General features: G+C 38.4%; 1 protein-coding gene across 1 annotated transcript in view; it reads right to left on the bottom strand.

Moving 5' to 3' along the window:
• The window catches only part of CRHR1 (corticotropin releasing hormone receptor 1), a 95,375-nt gene that overhangs the window by 52,515 nt on the left and 20,524 nt on the right, over positions 1 to 22,336 (bottom strand). Inside the window, exon 2 of the mRNA XM_087916482.1 lies at positions 19,207 to 19,291. Coding sequence (XP_087772608.1) covers positions 19,207 to 19,291 — 85 coding nt within the window. The remainder of the gene's footprint in view (positions 1 to 19,206; positions 19,292 to 22,336) is intronic.

Below are 22,336 nucleotides of genomic sequence, written 5' to 3'. Positions count from 1 at the left end.
CTTCTTCTTCTTCTTCTTCTTCTTCTTCTTCTTCTTGATTTAATAGAATGCAGCAGAGCAACTACAGTCGAAGCCTACATGGCTAATGCCAATATGGACAGTATCCCATTTTCAGCTAGGAACATCACTTTAGATGTTACTGTTAAAGGCAAATCTTCTTGAAGAAATGTAATATAGATTCAAAACAAATTTCTATTTTATATTTTTGGTTCTGCAGAGCGCAAAAATGTTTGGTGGTTTTTCTGGATAAATTCTAAGATTTTTCTGTCTTAAAACAAGGTTTTGCTTTTATCTTCCAAGAAGATAAAAGAGAAAATAACCTCTACACAACTTTAGTTTATTGGTCATTACGAATAATTTAACAGACTTTGACTTCAGAGTTTTATCATGATTCTCTGGGGATCTCTGAACATGTTGGAAACAGACAGCAGGGCTGAGGCAAAATCAGAGACTTACTATCTTAATATTTGCTAATGCTAAAAGTTTTACATTTTGGGTGGTGTTTTTTTTTTTAATTAAAGAGATGCTTTTAGGTTTGGGTGCAATTTTATAAATAGAAAACTTCATATCATGTTGTATGTTCAATGATTACTTTTAACATTCTCGGTACTGTTTCAATTTGCTTCTGTTTCTTAAAAAAAAAAGCCATTTCTGGAACTCAGGAAGAATTTAGAAACATGATGTATTATTACAGGTATTATTTTTATTGCCACAAAAAGTACAATATTACTTTATCAAGAAGAAAAACTAACAGAACTTGGCACTCCCAGGCAGTTAGTTTGGTGTTCAGTTTCCCATTTCAGTGTTAATTTGCTAGAACCACGATAAATTCACTACCCTTGACATGTTATTGTAACCTGCCAACAAAAAAATATGAATTTACTTGCCAAACTTTACTAGCCCAATGCTTCACATGCATTTGGGTTCATATAGGACAGATTCAGTTTGATCAAATATTGTGTCTGGGATGACAGCTTTGCTCTTTTGCAGACAATAGCTTTGAACCAGGACTGAAAGTATTAATGCTTAGTTTCAACCAGTGCTTGCACAAAGCTTGTAAATGAGCAGCTTTGTTTGCAAAATCTGCAGAACGCATTCATTACACAAATAGACAGACAGACAGACAGACAGAAAATAAGCAGCCCAGCATTTCTCATCCAAGTAGTATATTCTATCAGCATTGTGCCATGTTTTCTTCAGCACTGAAGTACACAATTCTTGGCAGCCTCACAGCGTTCCTCTTTTATAGGCAGGGCTAAAAATTATCAATCTCTCTGAGATTCTTAAAGAAGTAAAATGCTTAAGACACTTTTAAAAATTCCAAAATTAAGCATTAAAAAATTATTTCTGAGACTTTTCAAAAACAAAATGTGTTATCAGCTTCTGCAGATTTAAGGCACTCATTCAGCCCCTTTAAAATCCTTAAGTGTGTCAAAAATAAATCAAAACTGTTGGCCCCATTCAATCCAGTCACATAATGTGTGATCAGCCATATTTTCCCTGTCTCTTAGACATTGCTTTTTTTAAAAAAAAAATGTCACAATAGAGTGTTTTCTCCTATTGTAGAATGTGAACTTTCAATTGATAAGGGCTGGTAGGTTGCATCTTAAATACAATTTAAGGTGCAACCTAAAATAGAAAAGTTATCTTTTTAATGAAACTACAGATTGGGACAAAAGATGCCCGAAAGGGCAATGGGTGTAAGGGACTGGAATAACTCAGAAAATGATCTAAGGCTGCATTTTCAACTCTCATAATTTTCAGCAGTACACCTTTAGAGAGCCTCTTTGCTTGGCAATGCTGTAGAGAGCATGTGGATTAATATAAGTGGAGGAGAAAATAAATGTATTATTGTTGGTGGTGCTTCTCCCAACCAAGGAGAAAATGTGAACCGCGTTTTATAAAAGCAAACTGCAGATCTTTTAATGAGGCATGAAGTCATGATGATGAGAGGTTTTAATTGCTTCAATATCTATTGGGAAACAATATCTACAAAACATGGCCCTTTCAGGAAATTTCTGTCTTGTCTTGTTGACAAGTTTCTCCCTCAGAGAGTAGAGGAAGGCATAAGAAAATCAACTATCCTTGACATGATACTAATCAACAGGGAAGACTTTGTTAAGGAGATAAAAATAGCAGGAACTTTCAGGGAAAGTGACTGAGTAATGATAGAATTTTTAATTTTAAAGGAAAGGATGGCTGAATGTAGTCAAACACGTACTTCTGAATGCCAAAAAATAGGATCTGGATATACTCAGACAGATATATAGGATTCAAGGACAGGAAAAGATAATAGGAAAAGAAGTTGAAGATGGGATGGAGTATCATAAGAGTAAAGATACCAAAAGCACAACAGTGCAACAGTTCTAACAAGCAAGAAAAAATGAAGGACAGCACTGTGGTTACATAAAAAACTTAATAAAATATCTGAAAGATAAAAAAGAAACATATACGGGAAATGGGAAGAGTACCAGATGAGACCAAACAGATAACTCAAAACTGTAGAGCAGGTGTCATGAAAGCTGAGATTAGCAAAGAATTCTGACAATAATAAAAAGGACTTGTTGTTCAAAAAGAAAAGAAAAACTCAATAAATAAAATCAAGGCAAAATGCTAACGGGCAACAGGAAAAAAGGCAGATTGACAACTCGTATTTAGATTGACTTTTCCAGCAAAGAACTATATATGCTCTACCAGGAAATTGTGAAGGGCAGGATAAAGAGGCAAAATTGAACTTTGAGATTTAAACAAAAATTGTTAAGGAGCACCTCTTAACTTTGAATGAATTTAAAACTTTAGGATCAGATGAATTTATTCCCAGTGCCAGGGTACTACTGATAGTCTGGCTGAACCCTAATAATTATTTTTGAAAAACCATGAAGGATTGGATTTCAGATGCCTGGAGGGGAGCAAATGTTGCCATTACTTTCAAAAATAGAAAAAGAAGAACCTAGCAAATTATCAATTATTTTGATATTGGCGCCTGGAAAGATTCTAAGGCAGCGGATCACAAAGATCAATATGGAAGCTTTTTGAAAACTGGTAATTACACCAAATCAGCATGGATGTGTCAAAATTAAATCTGGCTAGATTAATTTTATTTCACTTTTTATATTTGCTAACAGAGTCTGGGAATGTTACCAATTTATGTAATATATTTTGACCAATGAAGCATTTGACAAGTACATCGTGCCTAGCTTATTAAGAAGTTAGGTAGGTACATAACTGGCTCAAGAAGCCTATTCAAGGACTATTCCATCAACGGTTCCTCATCCAATTTGGCAGAATTATTGGGTGGAGTGCTAAAAGTATTAATTCTATGTATTTTATTCATTTAATCATTTGGATGAACTCATGAAGTCATCTGATCAGATTTGCTAATGACATAAAATTGGATGATGAGTAGTACCTTAAAAGAGAAATTATCTGCAAAACCAATATTGGGCTCTAGTTGATTGCAAATTAAATGAGAACACTATAGGTAAAGATACTGGAGTATAGGGCATCCCAAGAGGATGATTGAGGCATCAGATTTATTTTGGTTTTAGGTTTTCTAATTTTATTAGGACTTTATTGTTACTGTGAGCCACCAGGGGTGTTGTTCTAAAATTGGGTGCCATACATTTTTTAAATATTATAAGTCATAATAAATAAAATAAGATGTGATGCAGCTGTAAAGAAGGTCAGCACGCATTACAAATCACAGAAAGTAATAATTCTATTTCTATTCTCTTTTGATGAGACATCAGACATAAGTATTATATCCAGTTCTGAGTACCACATATTACAAAGGTTTCTGAGAAATTGGAATAGATTCAGAAAAGATCAGCAAAGATAATTAGAGACTATGAAGAAAGACTAAAGGAACTGAGTAAGCTTAGTTTTGAGAAAAGACTGCCATAAAATCACTCTTTAACTATCTGAATGATGTCATACCGAAGAATATCGAGACCTGTTCTCTCTCATTACATATATTGGGAAATGGATAAAAGATTTTAAGTTATAGGAAATGGATTCTGATTGAGTGGTAGGTCAAAACTTCCTGCCAGTAAAAGTTTCATAATAAAGCCAATTATGAGAGATGTGGTAGAGACTCTCTTCTTTTGATGTTATCAGGCAAAGGTTATATAGCCATCTGCCTGGGGTGTTTTAATCTGAATTCCTTCACTAGGTGAATTCCTACTTAATTCTATGGTTTCATAGTAGTAGATGAGGGAATGCTATATTTGTTCTGCTTAAGCTTCTTTCTCCCACCTCATTTTATTCTGATTCCAGGAGATGGAAAGATTATCTGATTTACTTGCGGAAGCTCAGCAAGATTATCGATCGACCTTATTTTAATGATTTTTTATTCTCCAGCACACACGGTAATAATAATAATAATAATGGCATCTATGTTTACCTTTTTCAGAGAACTCAGAGTATATAACTTATATAGAGGGTTCCCTTATTTCATCCCCAAATCCTGAAGTTATATTGGGTGAGAAGGGAATCTTAGGTCTTCAATGAACTCTGTGGATAAGTAGGATACTTCTCCTTTTGTCAAAAACTCTGCCTCTCAGGTGGGCTAGCCCTTAATAGTCTAAGTTCCTAGTTCCTAGACTGAGCCACTTCCAAATTCAGGAATGGAGGAACTGAGCAGCCTTTGTGGCACATAGTAGGTCATGCTGGCAAAGGTAGGTCCAGCTGTGATTTACTTGAAAGGGACATACTGATGTTGTTGGTCCATAGGGCCCGCTGCCAAATCCCGAGAAATACATGAGTTCTCAACTCTCTTGAGAACTAAATCACATAGAGAGACTGAACTTTTCCTCCAAAAATGGGATGTGCAAGCTATTAGTCTCAGAATTTTAGCAGATGCTGGCAAAGGAAGCTAATTTTTCTCAAACCAAAAAAAAAAAAATCCCGCCTTTCAGCTACATGCTAACAGGAGCTTCATCTGCTGCCAGATAAGGAAGTGGAACTAAGTGTTAAGCACTCATGCAAAAATAATTTTTAGCATCGATTCATTCCAGTCTAAAGATTTGTATATGTGCAGTGTGATTTTGGCCGCATGCTATAGTGATGATGAATGTTGGCATGAAAACTTGCCAAACAGATGGTTGGCACAGGACATCTTGGAAGGCAGAGGCTATTGAAAAGTCACCTGAGTTGAAGAAGAAAATCAATAATATACAGAAGAAATACTTTATTTAAGATTAAACAAGATAGGCAGCCCAGATTGTAGTTTGAGGTTAAAGGCAAGTTCTAAGCTTACAAAAGGTAAAATAAAGGAGGGTTCTGTGTCTTCCTACATTTCAACATCTGTCTCCTCATATTAGTTAAAGCTGATGGAAGGTGATGTATGGTAGACATATTTAGACCACTCCCAAATTAGGTTACAGGAAAGAAATCGTCCTGATATATGTAAATTCCAGCAACTTTTTGTCCATTTCACAACTTTTTTTTAAAAACTTGCAGCTACACAATAATATATTATTATTATATTAATATCTGACCAGAGATGATGGATCAGAATATTATTCTGTTTTGATACAAAGCAATATACCTCAACTGTGCACCCCAAATGTATGTAATTACAATTCTCATCATAGTTGTGTTGGCTGGGAAAGATGATACAACAATATATCTGGAGGATCCTTGTTTCAAAAAGATGCTTATTTTATTTTTTATGTCTCAAGCTTTCTTTTATTCTAATGACAGGTTTAACTAGTAGTCAGGATAAAAATTATTGGATGTGTTTTTTTTATTAAATTTTTTTTATTGATTTTAACAACAGACAAAACCACATAAAACATACAACATAAAACATAAAAACATCCTCCTCCTTCATAGATTTACAAACAGTGTATCGGTTGGTTTACTACTTTTTTTGTGTGTGCATCCGTTTCCTAGATGCCAATATAGTTATATTACATAATAACTCATATTATCAATCAACAATTGTATAACCTAGTATCATTACTGAGAAATCATTTAACTATAATTTTGTTAATTCATACTTTAACGAGATAACTATAATTTACAAAAAATTATTGGATGTGTTCATGCTACAGATTAATTTGAACCTCTTTTTCAGGTTTGAATCATCAGCTAAATAGCACATAGCAGACTTATATAGTGCTTCACACTGCCCTTTCTAAGCAGCTTACAGAGTCAGCAGAATCTGAATCCTCAATTTATCGACTTTAGAATGATAGAAGGCTGAGTCAACCTTGAGCCTATAAGAATCGAACTGCTGGCAGAATTAGAATTAGTCTGCAATACTGCATTCTAGCCACTGCGCTACCATGGCTCTTGTCCATCCTGTAATGGGCAGGATTCACACAATATACTAAACCAAAGAAAATGTTAAAAATTAGCCAATTTTGCATGTTGTGCAAACACAACAATTTGATTTATAATTAGCATGTTTAAATGCATAAATATGTTTCTGATTTCAGTTGTTGAAAATCCCTCCAACTACTAATCTAGGACAGGTCATTCAATCACTCTACTGACCATTTTCCCTCTATTTCTGTACTTCCAAGAAGAGAAAACAGTGGATGCTCGAACATCCTGGATAGTCCCATTTCCCCACTCCTACCAGGAGAATAGTATCTACTCTTAAGGTCAAGTTGGTGGAGCAACCCTGAGCTTTAAGGAAACATAAAGCTTAGAGAACAATGTAATAATTTGGTAAAAAAAATGTTGAAACTCAAAATCAGTCTTCTGAATGTCTATTTTTGGAATTCTGAAACTTGAATGTTGGAATAAAATGTTTTATGGACTTTGGCCCAACAAGAGAAGTGACTGTTAATTGCTTTCTTTAAAAGTTCTATTAAGTATAAGCTTGATCAATCCAATTTCTCATCATCTCTTCCGGTCCTTGAAATATTAATAAAGTTAGGATTTATTCTGAATTTTTAATTTTGACTAGACAAGCCTGGGAAATTAAAATAATTTGCTTGATGATGTTTCCTATCAGGCTCCCTTAGTCACACTTGACAGAAATGACTCAGACATTTGACACAGTAGAGTTACATAGGGACATTTTTTTTTTTTGCAACAAAGATACTTAACACAATTGATTGTCCTTTGCCAACATGGCTTATACTCAGTTGACTCCTGTTTAAATCCAGTGGTTATTTTTCCTGACTTTCCCACTATTTAATGGACCCCTTGTTTTATGTGATTTTTGCTTGGTGCTAATAGCAGTTGATAAAAGGCATAACTGGCCATTCCTGCCCTGAGAAATTATCTTATTTTTCCGTGTATATGACAATATTTTTCCTTAAAAATATTTACATAAAAATAGAGGGGCATCTTATATACGGGGGGGCTGAGAGGAGAATCGGAGTTGTGAAACTGCCAATACCTTATCTCTGCAAACTAGCCTCATGAGCGAAACGTCCGATTGCAGAGACAAGCTAACAGGTTTCCTCTAATCATGAGTCTTATTTAACTGATGTCAGCTGATGCTGCGGAGAGTGTGTAGCCAGTGCCCAGATGCGATAGGGAGCAGTAATGTTGGAGTGTTCTAAGCCCATAAAAATGTCAGAAAACAAAAAATATATACCGATACTGGTAAGCAAATGTCTTACTCTGCAAAATAAATGTCTTCTATTTAATGGTTAAGATATTGACTTCTGAATTTGGGGTGAGAAAAGTGGAGGGTTTCCTATACATGGGGGTGTCTTATACATGGAAAAATATGGGTATAACTCTCAATGTATTTTTCAGAATACTCCTTTCTATTTCCCCTTCATGTATCTTGAAGGATCAGGAACCATCACTTCCTTCAGTTTCAAAATGGTAGGAAAGAGATTCATTTTTTCTCCCCTCTCCATCTTCATAACAAAAGATTTCTCTTTCTCCAAATATATAGGACAGGAATGAGTGATATGCTCTCGATTTTTGGGGGTGGGGCCAGCCAGCAAACCAGCTGCAGTTTCAGTTCTTCCTTTGAGTAACTCAGTCTCTTTCAATCTATAAGCCAGTGAGGCAATGGCAGACTTGGTCCTACATCTCATGTCTCAGTCACCCAAACTTTGGCTCCCCAAATCTTTCTTCATCCTAAAGTTAGAAGTACTGGCAACTAAAGATACTTCCTCATATAGCCATTCAGGTATTAATGATGGTATGGGAAACAGAAAAGGCCAAAAAAGAAAAAAAGCAATATAAACACACATTAATGAAGGCTTCCCAGGAATATTTTATATCTACATAGCTTTTCCAAGAAAGAAATATACAAGAGAGCCTTTCCTGTGCCAGAAATTAGGAATACAGTCCCTTTAAACTCATTGTCCAATTCCCCCCAAATAGCAGAAATGGAGGAACTAACATACATAAGAGTCAGGACAAATACACTCTTCTACAGAAATGGAAAGGCCTTCTAGTGATGAAGGGCAGCAGAGCACTTGTAGACAGACTTGGCAATGCCTAGCTGGGCTGCATGAAGCTCTTAAAGGAGCTGGAAAACTACTGGGATGGGCAAAGACAGGAAGGTTTTCAGAAAAAGTTAGAGGGATAGCCATAGTTGGCCTCAAAAAGTCACAGTTCAATAAAAGTATGGGCAGAGTTGTAAAAAAGCAAACTCTGCCATGGGAAGATACTTGGCTAATTGTTTTGTTGGAAGGTAACACAGTAACAGATATATTGTTCTGAAGTGGCGTTTGTGCACTTTAAATTCTCATATATCTGTAGATAATGGATCACAAACAAATAAAGCTTCACATTGATACCAAAATAGGGCCTGCTTATTTCAGCAGTGTGCCAAGAATTTTGACAAGAAACTGGTCAGTTATAAAGTAAAAGAAAAGAAAAGTGTGTGTGGAGGGTGTCTCCTAAAACTGTTTCAGGATGTAGAGGCATTTTTCAAATTGAATGATTTTCAAACCTTGCCACGTCGTCAGGTTTGGCAGCATGGGATGTAACTTGGCATCTTTAACAAGAGGTAAAGTAAGAAAATGAACATGGATCTTTTTAAAGGCCCCCCCAAATCCCAGCTCGGAGGAGGTATGTCAACATTTATAAATGGAAGATTGGGGAAAATTATATTTTCCAGCTTCCATGGTAACCCATCACACTGCTTGTTGTTGTGAGGTTGGAATAGAAGACATTCAAAAAGGTTTTTGTAAATGTTCTCTCTTGACATGACACAAGCTTGTGAGAAATGTAAAACTATTTCAGATTCTTTTCGTCCATCTCTACTTCTGTAGAGTTGTGTGCTCTATTCAACAAATGTCTCAAGGGTATTTGCCACATTTCAAAGTCTGAAAGGCATCCTTGATGGACCAATCGCCTTGTTAAATATATCACTTAGCTCCCAGTAGCTATTTGGATTGATATTCACAGGCAGATAGTTCTCTGAAATCTCTGGAGCAGATTTGAGTAGCACGGTTCTCAAAATAAAATCAGATACCTCAGTTTATACAACAAAGGAAAGATGAAACTGAGATGATGGAAGGTGGAAGATGGGTTAAGAAAACATATTTGAACCTATTTGGCTTGTTGATTTTTGTATTTCAGAGAATCAAAGTAGTTCAGAGCATTCAGCAATGATGAATGAACATAGTTGTCATGTCTATGGAGAGTCTCAGCCATCCAGGTCATGGTTGCCCCAAAGATACTTTTTCAAGAAGCAACTGGACTTTGTTTTTCTTTGAAGATATTTTGCTTCTCATCCAAGAAGCTTCTCCAAAAATTGAAGTAGCTTCTTGGATGACAAGTGAAATGTCTTCAAAGAAAAACAAGAAAGTCCAGTTGCCTCGTGAAAAAAAACATCTTTGGGAGAACATAGTTGTCAATCAACCATTGTTTCAACTATAATAGGAAGATAGATTAAGTAGGAAGAATATATTTGTGTGCAATGGAAGACTCAGTGAAATTGTCTCTAACAGAGACAATTAGAGACAATAACAGAGTCTATTAGAGCTTGTAGCCACATTTTGCAGTTAATCATATTTACAAGGTAACTTGAATAGCTAGATGTTATTAAGTAGCTCCACACAAAAATCTGGACTCTACTTAATTTCTGGTGGCCCCAGCTTGTGGCTGGGACCACATTATTTCCTGACATGCCTGAGTAGGCAAAACATTAGCTGGCAAAATACCATCTCCCCCAATTGCATCAGTTTGCTTATATTTGAATGGGGTTGATACAGCCAGATCTTCATGAGAAATGGCCAACCTCTCCACCATATAAGCTTAAACTTTGTGTGTGCTAGTACAACTTCTGGACAGTGAAATGACTTATTGTGTTCCTAGGTGCATTGATTCAACCTATGCAGCCTCCAATATGCAGACAGATATAGAAGGAGAAGGGAAGAAAAATGAACACTGGCATCTTCCTCTTCCATTTGCAGTTGTCCACTTGTCTTTGATCTTCCCCTCTATGCTCAGATAGACTTGCATTAAAATAATCATCACATTGAAGTGTTAGTTCATCTGAGATTTCATTAGACAAGCCTTCTTTAATTGATCTGTTAAGCCTCTTTCATTCCAGTTCATATTTTATACTTGTGGATTAAACTCTGGGCCTACACCAGAAGCAATGGACTTTATTGGCAGTCATGTGCCTGACAGAATCCTAAAGATATGTCACAGATTAACATAGTCCAGATTAGTTTAGATCAATACTTGGATTGCCTATTTTGAATCCCTGCAAGTTAGTGAGACTTATTAAGAAAGCTACCTTCAGTTGATCAGCAAGAAAATTCTGTGACCTTAGAGACATATACAGTTTGCTTTGAACAAAGAAAGCAGTTAACCTGGCTTGGGTTTCTGTCCCATTTGTCTGGCAAGAAAGCAAGCAACCTGGCATAAAAATGCTATTGCTGTTGCTGCTACAACTGTTGCAGAATCTGTTGGGGTAGCTATTGGGAGGCGATTCATTTGGGATGGGATGCTTTCCCACCTGCTAGGAAAACAGTTCATGGTTAGGACTCCCTAATATATCTGGGTAGCTATCTAGTGTAGATATATACAGCCCACTGTAACTACATAGCCAAAAAGGCATTAAGAATTGTTAACCTAATCCTATATAGCTTTTTCTCTGGTAATATCACACTACTAACTAGAGCATACAAAACATTTGCTAGACCAATACTCGAATACAGCTCATCAGTCTGGAACCCACATTACATATCATATACACATTACATATATTAACACAGTTGAGAAAGTCCAGAAATATTTCACAAGAAGAGTTTTCCACTCCTCTACTCATTGCAGAATACCTTATGCACCAAACTTGAAATTCTAGAACTACACCTCCTTCGGTCCGATCTAAGTATAGTATATAAAATTATACATTGCAATGTCCTACCTGTCAATGAATACTTCAGCTTCAACCATAACAATACAAGAGCACACAATAGATACAAACTCAAGGTTAATCGCACCAAACTTGATTGCAGGAAATACAACTTCAGCAACAGAGTGGTCAATGTCTGGAATACTCTACCTGACTCTGTGATTTCTTCCCCAACCCCCAAAACCTTAGACTGTCTACTATTCTAACCCCCAAAACCTTAAACTGTCTACTGATCCCTTTCCTAAGAGGTGTGTAGGGGACGTGCATAAGCGCACTAATGTGCCTACTGTCCCTGTCCTATTGATTTTTTTTATTTTTTTTATTTATTTTTTCTTATTTTTCCTATATGTATCCATTTCATGTATTCATAACTATGTTTATACTTATACCTACCGTGTTTCTCACAAAATAAGGCTGGACCTTATTTTTTTTTACCCCCAAAATAGCTAGGCTGTCTTTTTGGGGGTGACTTAATTTCCTCCCCCAGAGCAGCCCATGCACATGTACCTCTCCACGAGGCCATTTCTATTGGCCAATGAAAGCTCCCAAAGGCAGAGTACCCAGCTGCTTTGGGGCAAGGCATGGCTGCCTGTGTCCCCTCGCCATTAGGCAGTGTCTTTCAGGTGATGGAAGCTCCCCAAGGGCAGTCACCAGCCACATCGATCGGCCAATAGAAGTGGCCTTGTGGCGAGGGGTGTGCATGTGCGCTTGCCCGAGGCCGCTTCTACCGGCCGATCGAAGTGGCTGGTGACTGCCCTTAGGGAGTTTCCGTCACCAGAAAGACACTGCCTAATGGCGAGGGGACACAGGCAGCCACACCTCGCCCCAAAGTGGCTGGGGACTCTGCTTTCAGGGAGCTTTCATCAGCCGATAGAAACGGCCTCGTGGAGTGGGGATTGTGCATGGGCGCTCACCCCAAGGCCGCTTCTACCGGCTGATCGAAGCAGCTGGTGACTTTGCTTTCAGGGAGCTTCTATCGGCTGATGTTCTATCGGTAGTAGATCGGGGTATTCTAGCCTAGGCTACCTGCAGGGCACTCTTAAAGGCACGTTTTCTCCCCCCTGCCCTTCCCCCCATTTCTCTTCACCTCGTGTAGTTCTAACGAATGATGTGAGAAATGGCAGGGAAATACATGGTTTAAATAGGCCTAAATTTTGGGGGTGGGGCTTAATTTCACCTCATGCCTAGAAATCATGCTGGGCCTTCCTATTGGTGGAGGCTGTATTGTTGGAGAAACACAGGTTTATCTTGTAACCGATTGACAAATCAAATAAATAAATAAGCAAGGGGTTAGCAAAGTGATTGATGGTTAATAGAATCACCTGGAGTTTGTAACATCAAGAGGCTGGAAGGATTAGGGTTAGGATTATCTAAACTGAATCTCCTTCCCTATAATTTCAACCCTTGGGGACTAGTTCTACCCTCTGGTAATGAGATAATAAATCCATTCTCTCATTTATGTGATCACTCTTTAGGTGTCTGAACAGACTTCACTTCTACAGGGTAAACATATCTCATTCCTCATATAACTGGATTCCAATCTCTTCAAAATCTTGGTAGCCTTCCTTGCTTCAGTTTGTCAATTTATTTTAGATTCTGGTGTCCAGAATTAGGTACAGCTTTTGAAGTGGAGTCTAACACTGCAAAATAGAGTGGGAATTATTTTAAATGCTGCTATTAGTATTTGCCCTTTTAATAACTGCATTATACTGTAGTATTGGCTTATGTTCAACTTGTGATCTATTAAAACACCTGGATCTTTTCCATACATACAATTGTAAGCCAGCTCTCTCTCTTTCTCTCCCTCTCTCCCTCCCCACTCCCTCCATCTTACATAAATTCCCTTTATTATTTTTTTCTACCTGGGCTTTACGTTTCTCCCTGGCAAATTACTTCAGCTCACTGTTCAAACCTGTCATCTTTTTATATTGAACTTTTTCACTTCTAAAATGTTAGCCTTTTCTCCTAGTTTTGTATCATCTCTGCTTTTGATTATCAGCCCCTCAATCACTTATTCTAAAGCATTAATAAAATCCTGTCCAAAACTCGGGCCAAGACAGATATATTTATCATCGTACTCAATATTATTCTCCAAGTTGATGTGAAGACATTTATGAGGAGTTTATGTGGTCATTTACAAATTTGAAATATATCTAACAGTTGTAGCCCATATTTTATCATTACCAGTTTATCAGTAAAAGTATCATGACAGATTTTATCAATAGGGATGGTAGATATCATTCTGATCCCTGAGCAGATACGTAATGACTTCTTCCCAATGTTGTGAATTGTGAGAGATCAATCAAGGCAGAGTCTGCTGCTTAAAATTGGTAGAACCTACCTGGAATCTCAACATAGCATTCCTACCCTGCAAAACTCTGGCTCTTAATAGTCTCCCACTTCTTCCACTCTCAGTTTCTGCTATTGTTTATTCTCACAGGCTTAGAGAAAGATTAGCCCTTGGTGGCAACAATGAACACAAACTTCCTTAGATTGCTCAATGAGTAAAATATTCTTTCAAAGACCTCATGATATTGATGATCCATTATCTTAGTTTGGTCATAAATAGTATTCCAGAAGTTACTGAAGATACTAAAGTCTTTCCAATGTAGATGCAAGCCAAATGCTTTGGAATATTGGATGAAATGTTTATTCATGTTCTTAATTCAGACATTTCTGCAAATTCTAGCACATTAGAGCAGCTGATGCTACTAGTTACCAGAAGGAATCACATTTGGATTGCTGACTCAATGGCATAACAAATAAAGACCTCCCACGGCAACCTCTTTCAAAATGGTATCCTCAATGCACTCAGATGCTGAGCTACATTTCCAGTCTGTAATAGTGACTGGCTGTGGATAGTAGGATTGGTTACCCAGCACTCTAAAGCTACTAAGATTGGAAAACTACCCTTTCTCTGGCACTAAATGGATTATGGCAAGTTTCAAATGAATTTTAAAAATGGCTATATTGATTTTAGGGATACTCTTGGTTAGAAGCAAAGCAGAGCTGGAAGGAAAGGCAAAAACTTTTTTTGTTTTTAATCAGAGGTAGAGAAGAAGGGGAAATAAGTAGTGCATTGTTTCAATGAAATTCTGTCTCCAAAACCCTGCATACAGCAATTCAGGGTTTTTAAATCAGTAACAATATTTTGTATATTTAAAAGTATTTACATGCTAAATCTACATGTCACTAGGACTTAGAATTCAGAGTCCCCCAGTTTCTTGACTGACACTTAAAGCATTATAGAAAAACTGATTTTTTTCATTACAGAACCAAAAATCTGTCTTTTTCTTCTCCTTTCTCACTCACAAATTTACTCAAGTCTAGATCAAGAATGTGATTTGCTTAAGCAATTTCTGACACCCTGTCTGGCACTAGTATCTTGAGCCTTCTTTTTCAATGCTCCAGTGAGCAGCTGCCTATATAATGACTCAAAGTGCCATTTTGGGTGAGTGCCTGTGATTTATGAGAAAAGTTTATGATCGGGAAAGAGGCGATATGGTTAGTTAAAATTGATTATGGCCATCCTAAAATAAATAAACTTTCCAAAATGCAAATATAAAATATTGTTACAAATATTAAATATATATTAATACAACAATGCATTTTAGAAAAATACTTTATATGTTTGATAAGTATATGCAATACACATACGAAATAAATTACGCAAAGGATAACAAATTCTAAATAAATAAAGATAAATCTACATAGATCAAGCTCTTCCCTGGTCGCAAAACTCTAATGGACAGCTCTGTACATTTTTTCTTCATGTTAGTGTTTGGGGATAAACCCCCAAGCAGAGTATGCAGCAGCAGTCAAGCCAGGCAGGCAAATGAGAGAGAGAGTGGGCCCAAGAGTATACACACACTGGAGACAAAAACACTGTTTGTGGTTTTAAAATAGTTATTTAATTCACACAGAGATTAAGAAGTGTCATTCAGTCCATATATCATTATCCAGTATATCCATCCAGTTATCAAGTCCATTAACAGTAAATACAATGTCCTTATCTGCTTGTAAATCTTCTCCTTCTGATACCTTTCTCTCCAAGACAATGCTGAATCCTCAGCTCACCAAACCAAACAGTCCTTGTGTTCAGGTGAAATGGTATCTGGCACAGTAGCCTCCAAAAGTAAGCAGATAGACGTTCCAACACAGCAGGCAGCAGACCAGGAACAGTAACCAGGTGCATCCAGAAGCCGGGTCTATTACATTTCCATTCCTACCTATATTGCTGCCTGCAACCGCACCCACAATGACATTGCAGTTTCTTGTGCTTAAAGCTACAAGACACTTAATCCTAGGTTTACATATTTATTCAACCCAAACCTGGTTGGTGTATCCATATACCCAACACTTCAGCTTCTATTTTTCAACAAATAATTAATCTGATTCAGGAGATGCTGGTAGGAAATGCACCAAAATGAACATGATCTTTAGGTTGAAATATAAAACTCAGTTGGATTTGGCACAGAGTTTAAAATACTGGTGTGACAAGACTGAGCAACAGCCCTGTTCCCATTTCTTATCTGACCAAATTCCAGCGGTTCTCAAGTTCTCCATTTCTCTTACAATGACTTAAATCAGAATTCCTTCATGCTCACATGCTGACAAAATTGTTCTTCATGATTTAATGGATTAGCAAAAGACAATTCATGCCAAGGGGTAAGAATGGTGAAGAGGGCTTGTTAATTAGGCAGGAAATTTACTTACGATTGAACTAATATAAATTAACAGGTGCCATGTATGCACTATGCATATAAGCTTGATAAAAAAGAGACTTTAACCAGCATTGCCTAGAGCTATCAAACATATGTTCAGCAGTAACGATAATTAAATGAGTGCTTGCTTATGCAGCTCTTTTCTGCATTTCATGTCATTCTTGATTGCCAAAACTTTGCTTGATCAGGTGTGTGGTTGACTTGTATCCTGAAACTATGTCCTCTTCTTTCACCCATACATATCAAATTTTGCAGAAAGAAGGGAAATTCCTATGAATACTGAAAGAAGTCTGTAGCAGATAGAAGAGATCTGCACCTACCTAGTTATTTTGACCAATGCAATATAAACAAGGTTTCTTTTTTTTTAAGAGTAAGAAAGCAATGGCATGTGAAAAGGGCACAGATAATTCAGATTCAGATGCTAATTGCAGATACATGGGGAGGCCTGAAGATGGATGTAATCAACAATTTTTAGCAAGTAAAACGAAGAAAAACTGGCACTAGGGACTGGATCTTCAGTGTGTTTTTATTCAGTCCTATCTCCTTAATACAAATGGAATTTGGTGACTGCATAGTCAGATCGACAAGGAGGCTTTAGCCGCAGTGGCCGCGGTTAAGAAATTTCATGAATTCCTGTTTGGCCACAACTTTGAGCTAATCACGGACCACAAGCCTCTCCTGGGTCTTCTTTCCGGAGACAAGCAGACTCCCCAAGTGTTGTCCCCCAGAATGACGAGGTGGACCTTGTTCCTGGCGGCTTATTCGTACAAGCTCATCCACCGCCCAGGAAAAACGTTAAGCCACGCAGACGCCCTCAGCCGCTGCCCCCTACCAGCTCCAGCGGAAGACCCGGCACCAGTCCATGCCATCTTCGATGTCACCGAGCTCGACCTTCCTGTCACCGCCCTCGACATCGCCACCAAATCCAAGACGGACAAAACCATCGCCCAGGTACTGGACTGGGTGAGGAGGGGTGGCCGGGCTCTAACCTCGCAGGCCAATTCACACCTTTTAAGACCCGTCAACAGGAACTGTCTCAGCATACAGGGCTGCCTGTTGTGGGGCACCCGGTTGTTATTCCGGCCTCACTTCGCACACCAGTCTTAGAGGCACTACACGAGGGCCACCCGGGCATCGTCCGGATGAAGGCGTTGGCACGGAGCTACGTCTGGTGGCCTGGCTTGGACGATGACATCGTCAAGTGGGTAAGCTCATGCCAACCCTGCCAGGAATCCAGACCATCCTCCAGTCACCACCCCCACAAAGTGGGAGAGCACCAACGCACCTTGGTCAAGGCTACACATTGACTTAGCGGGTCCAATACACGGCAAAACCTTCTTGGTGGTCGTAGACTCATACTCTAAATGGATCGATGTGGCCCAACTATCCACGACCACCACGCTAGCAGTTACCAAGGCTCTAACTCGCCTATTCGTAACACACGGGCTACCAGATACCATAGTTTCGGATAACGGCCCCAGTTTGCCTCAACAGAATTTAGCCATTTTGCCACAAATCTTGGCATCCGACATATCTTCACGGCTCCCTTTCATCCTGCCAGCAACGGACTGGCGGAGAGAGCCGTTAGATCCACAAAAGAAGCGTTGGCCAGATTCAGCAAAGAAGATTGGCATCACAGACTCTCCCGTTTCTTGCTAAGCCAACACTCGACCCTTGCATGGTCACCAACAAATCCCTGCTGAACTTCTGATGGGTAGACGCCTAAGAACTGTGTTGGATAGGCTCCACCTCACTATTGCCCTGACACCCCTCTCGCTTCAATGACGGGGGTCAGAGATTTTGTCTTGCAGGAACATGTATTTGCAAGGAACTATGCCGGAGACCCACTGTGGATTCCAGGAGTGATAGTAGCCATCACGGTCCCGGTCGTGCCGAGTCCAGCTGGAAGACGGCCGCATCTGGAGGAGACACCTGGACCAGCTAAGGAAGCGACAGGGTACCTTCGCCAGTGTCGGATCGTGGGCTCAGGTTGACCCCCAGGTGCCACACCAAGCTCCCATCGAAGACCATACCAGAATCTCTTCTACCACCACCGCCCGGACCAGGGGAGCAGGCAGTAGACCGGGACTGCCCGATGGGTCCGCCACCAGAACCAGTAGATGGGGCCACGACATCACCAACCAGAAGCACTACAGCGGTGCCTGTGCAACCCTCAGGGCAAGGCTGCACCCCATCACCAACCCCACCGGGTGCCTTGAACTCTGAGACACTTGGTAACTCACTGGAGTTACGACGCTCGGGGCGCCAGCACAGACCGCCCGTTTATTTAAGTGACTATGCGTGTTCGCATCTGGGGGGAAGGGGTGTTATGTCTCTGGAACTTGCCAAAGTCCCCACCCAGGTCCGTTCATGCTGCGGGGGCGTTTGCTGCCCCTCATTGGCTAGCCTCCCTCGACGGCCGGCTATAAAAGCCAGCTGCAGGGTCCGGCCAGCCGCTGATCGCTGTGAGCCTGCTCCAGGCAGGGCTAACACGTTCAGTCCTTTATTGTTACAATAAAGTCTTGTTGCATCCTAGCCCTGGTCTAGCCTCTCATTGCTCAACCACAACAGAAGCAATGGTGCATCCATGGTGCATCCAGCTCACCAAGTCTGGCCTGCTGCACCTTGAAAAAAGTAAGACTGCCTTGAAAATAAGCCCGAGTGCTTATTTTCAAGTCTAAAAGAAAATAAGACTTGGTCTTATTTTCTGAGAAACACGGGTATTTATGTGTTCTGGAAAAATGCTTAAACCAAGCTTGCTGGTGCTAACGGGCATAATGGTTGAGGATTATCAGTTTTAGTCCTAAATTTATGGAGGATGTCAACTTTGATTTCTGATTGTAATCTGCAAGTGTGAAAAGGGCTTGGGGAAACTCACATTACACACTGTGATATAAAATATATCTTTGAAATTTTAAAAAAAAGAATGACAAATTGACACCTACTAAAATCAGGCCAATAAGCATGGTTCCAGATAGCAAGTCTGCATAGTTAGCCAGGTACCTTAGTCTACATTCCAGAAAGGTATGGACTGCACATTTTTTTTTTATAGTCCCTAGTTTCAGATTCCAGAAATCATCCAGTCTGTGGTGATTATTTGTACTGTTCTCAGGAAATGATCATCCATCAAGAGGGACAATGTGTTGGTCTGATGGAGAACAAGCCAAATTATTGAAGCTTACTTACCAGTAATATTGTTGGCAGAAGAAAGGTTTCTACAGTGTTCATCACTAATAGAGGCAGCAGCTAGGTTGAACCAGAAGAGAATAACCTGGGTGAGAAGAAAAGACAGATGGCATGAGTTGCTGCAGTGGGGTAACAGCGACCACTCTCAATGGATAGTTCATATCAACCTTTTCCATCTTATGGGTTCCCAATTGCCTGAAAATTCAAAGAGCTGTTGTTGCAACAGAGATGCTTAGCTGAAGTGTGAGGCATGGAGAGCTCATCCATAAAAGTAAGGACTAATATAAAGAAGCAGAACTGAATAGAATAGAAGGTAATAGTCACAACTTCTGCACACTTATGGAACTGAGGTGCTCAGTATTGTAAATATGAAAGGGAACATTGCCAGGTTTACTTTTAAATTTCTGGAGGTGACAGTTTGCAAAAAATCAAACAAACCCAATAAGAACATTTTAGCTTTCATGGCATATTTTGATTGCTTTGGCAGAGAGTCGAGAACTTGTCATTCATCAAATATTGTCAAGTACTAAGAATGTCTTTACATGGCATATATCAACTATTGTCAAATATTAGCCCATCACATATAAAAATGAAATACCATGCAGAGATGGCTGTATCTTATGTTGTGTGACAATGAATTCTCTATCTTATTTAGGTTACAATTTTATATAAATTTATTTGGGCATAATCTTAATGTAACGTAGTTAAATTTATTTCAGAGTAAATATGTACAAGATTACTAAATTACAGCACTGATTTTCCCTGCCCAAGAAGTCTTTAAAAGGAAGAAAAAGCATTTTTTTGCAAAAAAAAATGGGAGCTTGTTTCTACAATTGTTATATTTCTACTTTTGCTATCATCATCACCCTCATTATCAAAATCATTGTTTATAAATTCAAGAGTAGCCATTTTCTAGTTTATACTAGAAAGATAGTATATGGGTTGACATAGTAGGGTACAAAGCAGTCCTCTGTGTAATTGCAAATATCTTTATTTTTGGAAAATGTTCATCAGTATTTTCACTGTATGTAAGTGAAAGCTGGTTTTCTTCCATTTTTCAGGACAGGGAGTGATACCTGTAGACCTGTCACAGTAGTGAAAAGCACAGGTATCAAGTATTTAAAAGCCAAGAACATATCTGACTGTTCAGAAAATGCAAGGTTTCAATACTGTTAAATGTAATTTTAGAGGGAGGACTTGAAGAAAAATGCTAAATTACTATGGATAATTAATTTGGAGAAATGTAATAAAGAAGAATTTACAATAACTTATTAACCACCAAATATTTCGGAGGGTGAAATGACTGAAAATGGCTAACATTATATTGAAATATTTAAAGCATCTTTAAGGTTCAGAAGGGATACATAACTGTTAGTGTTAAAAGATGGAAGGCAATTTGGAAGTTCCGTTTTGCAGCGCTTCGGCAGCAGGCAGGAATCCGCGATCGTGCGTGGTTTCTGCCTGCGCTCGCCACTGGAGTGCCCCAAGCCAGCCGGCTTTGGGGCTAAGCCACCCCATAGAGGTGGTGAAGACAGGGGAGACCTGGCAGGGTCGAGGGAAGCCGCACCTCTCCTCCTCAGCTGGCTAAACTCCCTTTTCCAAAGGCGGTAAGAGTGGCGATCAGAATTGGCCGCCTCAAAGAAGCACTCAGCCGGAAAAGAAAGTGCAGGAGGAAGTTAAGAAGTGAAAGTTTTGGCTGACCAGGAAAAGAAGCAACAACCAAGGTATCCTGGAATTTAAATTTTTAAAAAAGATACATCATTCCCAAGGAAGATTCAGAAGCAGCGAATGAAAGTGAAAAGGGAAAGTTTTTTTTTTCACTCTCCTTCCTAACATTGACAGCAAATAGAAATGAATGAGAAATAGGAAAAACCCGCTTTGGCATTAATAGGTAATTAAACTGGAGAATTAAATGTCAAGGGGATAATAAGGATTTCTGAACACTATAAAAAAAACTTTTTTTCCTGCTGTAAGTGGGAAGGGAGAGGAAAAGAATAAGAGTAGGATTCGGAAGGAGGAGACTGCCTAGAATTTAAAAAAATCTGTTTAAATCTTAACAAGATTTCTAAAAGATACATTTTAACTGGAATTTTGTAACTAAACAGTAACCCCAAGAAGAGAAAGTGAAAAAAGAAGAGAGTGTCAAAAGAAACAGCTTGTGTGTAACTGGATTGCTTGGTGACTTTGGGACTTTTGGAAATTATATTTGAATGACTAAAAACACTTGGGTGGTTGTTTGAAAAAAAATTTTTTTACAATGGCATTACTTGTGGACTCTTGGCTTTCTTTTTCAATTCTTAGAAATGGTGATCTGTACCTATGAGAAACTACAAGAAAGAACTGCGCAACAAGAGGATTGGGACAAAGAAGAAGCCATCTTTAATGAACAAGTAACTTTACTTGGGGAAGAAAGGGGAAAGGAGGGAAAGAAAATGGAGACTTTAAGATCTAAAAAAACAACCAAAAAAGGGAAAAAGAAGGTGAAAAGTGGATATAATGTTAGAAAGCAACAGAAAGGGGGAATACAGAAGAGGGAAATGGAGGTGGAGAGACAAGGGGGTAAAAAGGGCAGAGAGAAGAAGCAAGGGAGGAAGGAAGGGAAGAGAAACTTCAAAGGTGTGAAGCAAGATGTAAAAAAACAGGACTTATTTAGAGATAATGGGTAAAAACTTAACTGAAAAAGTGATTCTGCAAAGGTACATAAGATTTTATTGTTATATTTGTATTAGAAATAATGTTAGAAAATTGGAAACAACATGTGATTAAAAAGTGGGATAAAATATTCAGTGTAATTCAGCGGAACTTTTGTGAACAAAAGAAAGGAAATGAAATGAGAGAATTGAATTAAGAAGGAATGGGAACATTTTAATGACACAATGTTTTAAAATACAAGTGAAGTGGGGAAGAAATAATTATGGAGAGTTTATAAGTGTTCCCGTAGAAGTATGATACTTATTTGAAAAGTAATGTGAATAATGTTTAAGATTTAAATGAATATTAATATTAATGATAGATTTGAATTGGTATGGATTGTTGTTTTAATTATATTATATATTTACAATTTTTTCTCTTTTTAAAATATAGTGTGTAACTTTAGAATGTACTAAGCAGAATCCAAATGGAAGTTATG

The sequence above is a fragment of the Pseudonaja textilis genome, chromosome Z, assembly GCF_049901715.1.
Source record: "Pseudonaja textilis isolate UNSWEBS1 chromosome Z, rPseTex1.2, whole genome shotgun sequence".
Taxonomy (NCBI): Eukaryota; Metazoa; Chordata; class Lepidosauria; order Squamata; family Elapidae; genus Pseudonaja; species Pseudonaja textilis.
Note: the sequence above shows the minus strand (reverse complement) of the source record. Positions and strands in the feature narration are given on the sequence as shown.